The following is a 4,095-nucleotide window of genomic DNA, read 5'->3' as shown; positions in this document are numbered from 1 at the left end:
ATGGAAAAACGGGGCAACCGACCAAATAAAATTTTTAATATAACGATAATATCTGCATATTTCTTTATTCGATAATGTTAGAAAAAAATCAAAATTTACTTTAAAAAAAATTAACTATTTTTAGTTAATATTTTTTAATTATCAAATATTTTTATTTTTTATTTAAAAAAAATTACAAATTGACTTGGAAAAAGACTGGCGTACAAATATATTAATGTTCATCGTTAATATATGAAAAAGATTTTGAAAAAGATAAGATTTTTAAATTGAAAATTTGATTTGACTCATAAGAAACAACTAAATTTCAAAAAGTTTTGAAAAAGTCAACTCAAATTTTCGAAAATTTATGAGTGAAAAAGGGAAAGATATTTTTTTTTTATTTTTGAATTTTTAATGATGAAAGAGAAAAACATAAAATTGACTCAATGCATGAAAATTTTGGATTAAAACATGTGATGCATGCAAGAACACTATGAATGTCAAGATGAACACCAAGAACACTTTGAATGTCAAGATGAACACCAAGAACTTATTCTTGAAAAATTTTCAAGAAAAGAAAACATGCCAGACACCAAACTTAAAAACTTTTAATTTTTAAACACTAAGAATTCAAGAATGCATATGAAAAACAAGAAAAGACACAAAACAAGAAAATATGAAGATCAAACAAGAAGACTGGCCAAGAACAACTTGAAGATCATGAAGAATGCAATGCATGAAATTTTCGAAAATAATTTTTAGAAAATTAAAAAGATGCAATTGACACCAAACTTAAAACTTGACTCAAGACTCAAACAAGAAACAAAAAAAAAATATTTTTGATTTTATGATTTTGTAAATTTTTTTGTATTTTTCGAGAATTAATTGGGAAAAACGAAAAAGAAGAAAATATTTTTTTAATTTTTTTCGAAAATAAGAATAATAAAATCAAAAAGGTTAAAATTAAAATAAAGTTACCTAATCTGAGCAACAAGATGAACCGTCAGTTGTCCAAACTCGAACAATCCCCGACAACGGCACCAAAAACTTGGTGTTGTTGCCGGATTAAAAACTTGGCACCATTGTGGTCTGGAAACAATTGTGAAATTGTTGTTCGAAATTGATTGTTCCCCGGCAACGGCGCCAAAAACTTGGTGTGCAAAATCGTGATCATTCCATTCCTTGGTAACGGCGCTAAAAACTCAATACGCACGTTCATGATCTTATATCTGTTTCACAACTTCGTACAACTAACCAGCAAGTGCACTAGGTCGTCCAAGTAATAAACCTTACGTGAGTAAGGGTCGATCCCACGGAGATTGTCGGCTTGAAGCAAGCTATGGTCACCTTGTAAATCTCAGTCAGGCGGATTAAATTGTATTAAAAAATTATAGTAGATGAAAATAAATAAAATATAAAATAGGATAGTGGTACTTATGTAATTCATTGGTGAGAATTTCAGATAAGGGTATAGAGATGCTTTCGTCCCTCTGAACCTCTGCTTTCCTACTGTCTTCATCCAATCCTTCCTACTCCTTTCCATGGCAAGCTGTATGTAGGGCATCACCGTTGTCAATGGCTACTTCCCATCCTCTCTGTGAAAATGGTCCGATGCGCTGTCACTGCATGGCTAATCATCTGGAGGTTCTCGATCATACTGGAATAGGATTCACCCTCCTTTTGCGTCTGTCACTACGCCTAGTACTCGCGAGTTTAAAGTTCGTCACAGCCATCCCTTCCCGGATCCTACTCGGAATACCACAGACAAGGTTTAGACTTTCCGGATCTCAGGAATGGCCATCCATGGGTTCTAACTTATACCAAGAAGACTCTAATATCTCGGACTCGGTCCTCTGTATTAGATATCTAAGAGATATTCATTCTAGCTTGTTTGCATGTAAAACGGAAGTGTTTGTCAGGCACGCGTTCATAGGTGAGAATGATGATGAGCGTCACAAGAAATCCACTTCCGGGGCCCACTTGGTGTGTGCTTGGGCTGAGCATGAAGTTTACACGTGGAGAGGTCATTTTTGGAGTTGAACGCCAGTTTGTAACGTGTTTCTGGCGTTGAACTCCACTTTGCAACTTGTTTCTGGCGCTGAACGCCAGACTGCAACATGGAACTAGCGTTCAACGCCAATTTGCGTCGTCTAAACTTGGGAAAATTATGGACTATTATATATTCCTGGAAAGCCCTGGATGTCTACCTTCCAACGCAATTGGAAGCGCACTATTTGGAGTTCTGTAGCTCCAGAAAATTCACTTTGAGTGCAGGGAGGTCATAATCCAACAGCATCTGCAGTCCTTCTTCAACCTCTGAATCTGATTTTTGCTCAGGTCCCTCAATTTCAGCCAGAAAATACCTGAAATCACAGAAAAATACACAAACTCATAGTAAAGTCTAGAAATGTGATTTTTAATTAAAAACTAATGAAAATATACTAAAAAACTAACTAAATCATACTGAAAACTATGTAAAAATAATGCCAAAAAGCATATAAATTATCCGCTCATCAGGGCGCTGTCTCACGCCGTCACTGTCACGCCTTGTTGTCACAACTATGGAGACCACCACCGTTGTTGGAATCGCGAATTGAGGAGAAAGGGAAAGTGACACTGAGAGAGATTTACGGAAGCCAGTGAAGCGCGTGAGAGAAGGGGAGCCGATTTTTGTCACCGCCACCGCACCCAATCGCCACCGGTGGAGCTCGCCGTCCCTGGAGGTGAATCGGTGTCGCGTCCTTGCTGCCAGGGCCACCAGCGCTACTGCTACTCCTCAAATTCCGCCTCTTTTCCTTTGGGGGTTTCTGCTGCAAATTCCACCCCCAACATCACCATCCTTCTTGTATTCGTTGGGGAACTTCTTACTTCTTAGTTTCTTGATTTTTCAGGTATTCGTTTTTCACTTTCCTTTTAAAATATATAAATAACAATAATAAAAAAGAATCTCTTACACACTATATTTTGTGCTAGTGATATATTCTTCTGTATTGTGGATAACTAGATCATGCAATTTTATAAGTCCTGCTCCCATTTAGACAATCTTATGAGGTATGCCGTTACTTCCTTTTCTGAATGAACATCTGAAATTTAGTCACCATCTGATTTGTTTTTACCTAGTATTCAATTTCTTATTGCTGTCAATTTTATGAAAGTGATATCTATAGTTTTATATAATGGTTAATGGAATAATCTGTAACAACCAGATCCTAAATTTTGATAACTCTAGTCTTTAGGTATTTGTCGTTTTATCTCTAAGTGTTTGAGTATTATATTATTCTGTTACATTGCTGATCATAGTAGGAAGATTTATTTGAATGATCTCAGCATTATCTGTGTGATGTTGACTTAGATTAAAAACATTTTGATACTGGGCATAGCGGAGCCACACGGCAGCTGGCAAAACTGCAGGGATGACATAAGCAATTGCACACCTGATCAACCAAATGCTGTGCAAGGTGAAAAAGAATAAAATCAATGAATGTGTGTATGTTAATAATGAGTAACATGTTTGATTTGTTCAGGGTTTAGAGAGGATTTCATAAAGGCATTGGGTGGGGGTGCAGAACTCTCCATCAAAAGGAATGTTCATAGATTAAAAAGTAAGCATTAATGTAATATACGAGTTTAATTGTTAGCATGTTGTGTTAAGTTGTTAGATGAAACTTTTTTTGCTTCTTTTCTTCTTCTTGATTAAGTTGGTAATTACAATCAATAAATGGATGCAATTCAGAGGGAAAAAGTCTATGTTTAATTTGCCTAAGTTTGCATGGATCATTTCCTAATTTTTATAGTTTTAATCAGTTGTACACACATGTAGAAGTTTAATTTGCATGTATCCACTTGTTGCATTTAGGTAGGAGAAAGCTTGGAGGAAGCTGTGAGAAGAGAAACATGGGAGGAGACTGGTATTGAAGTGGGAGAAGCTCTCAGCCATAGCCTGGTAAAATATATTTCACATACCTTATATAAAAGTAGTTTGTTCAATTATGCTTACATTTCTTTTGCTCAATTAATTTTGTAATTGGTCAAATTAAATCATCTTCTTTTCCCAAATTAGTGCAATGGCGGTTTCTTTGATTCACCAAAGGCATAATAATACATCGTGAGATACTT

The 4,095-nt window shown here is 35.6% G+C and overlaps 1 protein-coding gene across 1 annotated transcript; it reads left to right on the top strand.

The window, feature by feature from the left end:
- Positions 1 to 3,538, top strand: LOC110266980. The gene is made up of 4 exons (XM_021112092.1): positions 1 to 13; positions 2,578 to 2,870; positions 3,332 to 3,437; positions 3,505 to 3,538. Exons 1-4 carry the CDS (start codon positions 1 to 3, stop codon positions 3,522 to 3,524), a joined length of 432 nt encoding a protein of 143 aa, XP_020967751.1. The 3' UTR covers positions 3,525 to 3,538.

Source organism: Arachis ipaensis, chromosome B09, assembly GCF_000816755.2.
Source record: "Arachis ipaensis cultivar K30076 chromosome B09, Araip1.1, whole genome shotgun sequence".
NCBI classification, from domain to species: domain Eukaryota; kingdom Viridiplantae; phylum Streptophyta; class Magnoliopsida; order Fabales; family Fabaceae; genus Arachis; species Arachis ipaensis.
This window is presented reverse-complemented; position numbering and strand designations above follow the sequence as displayed.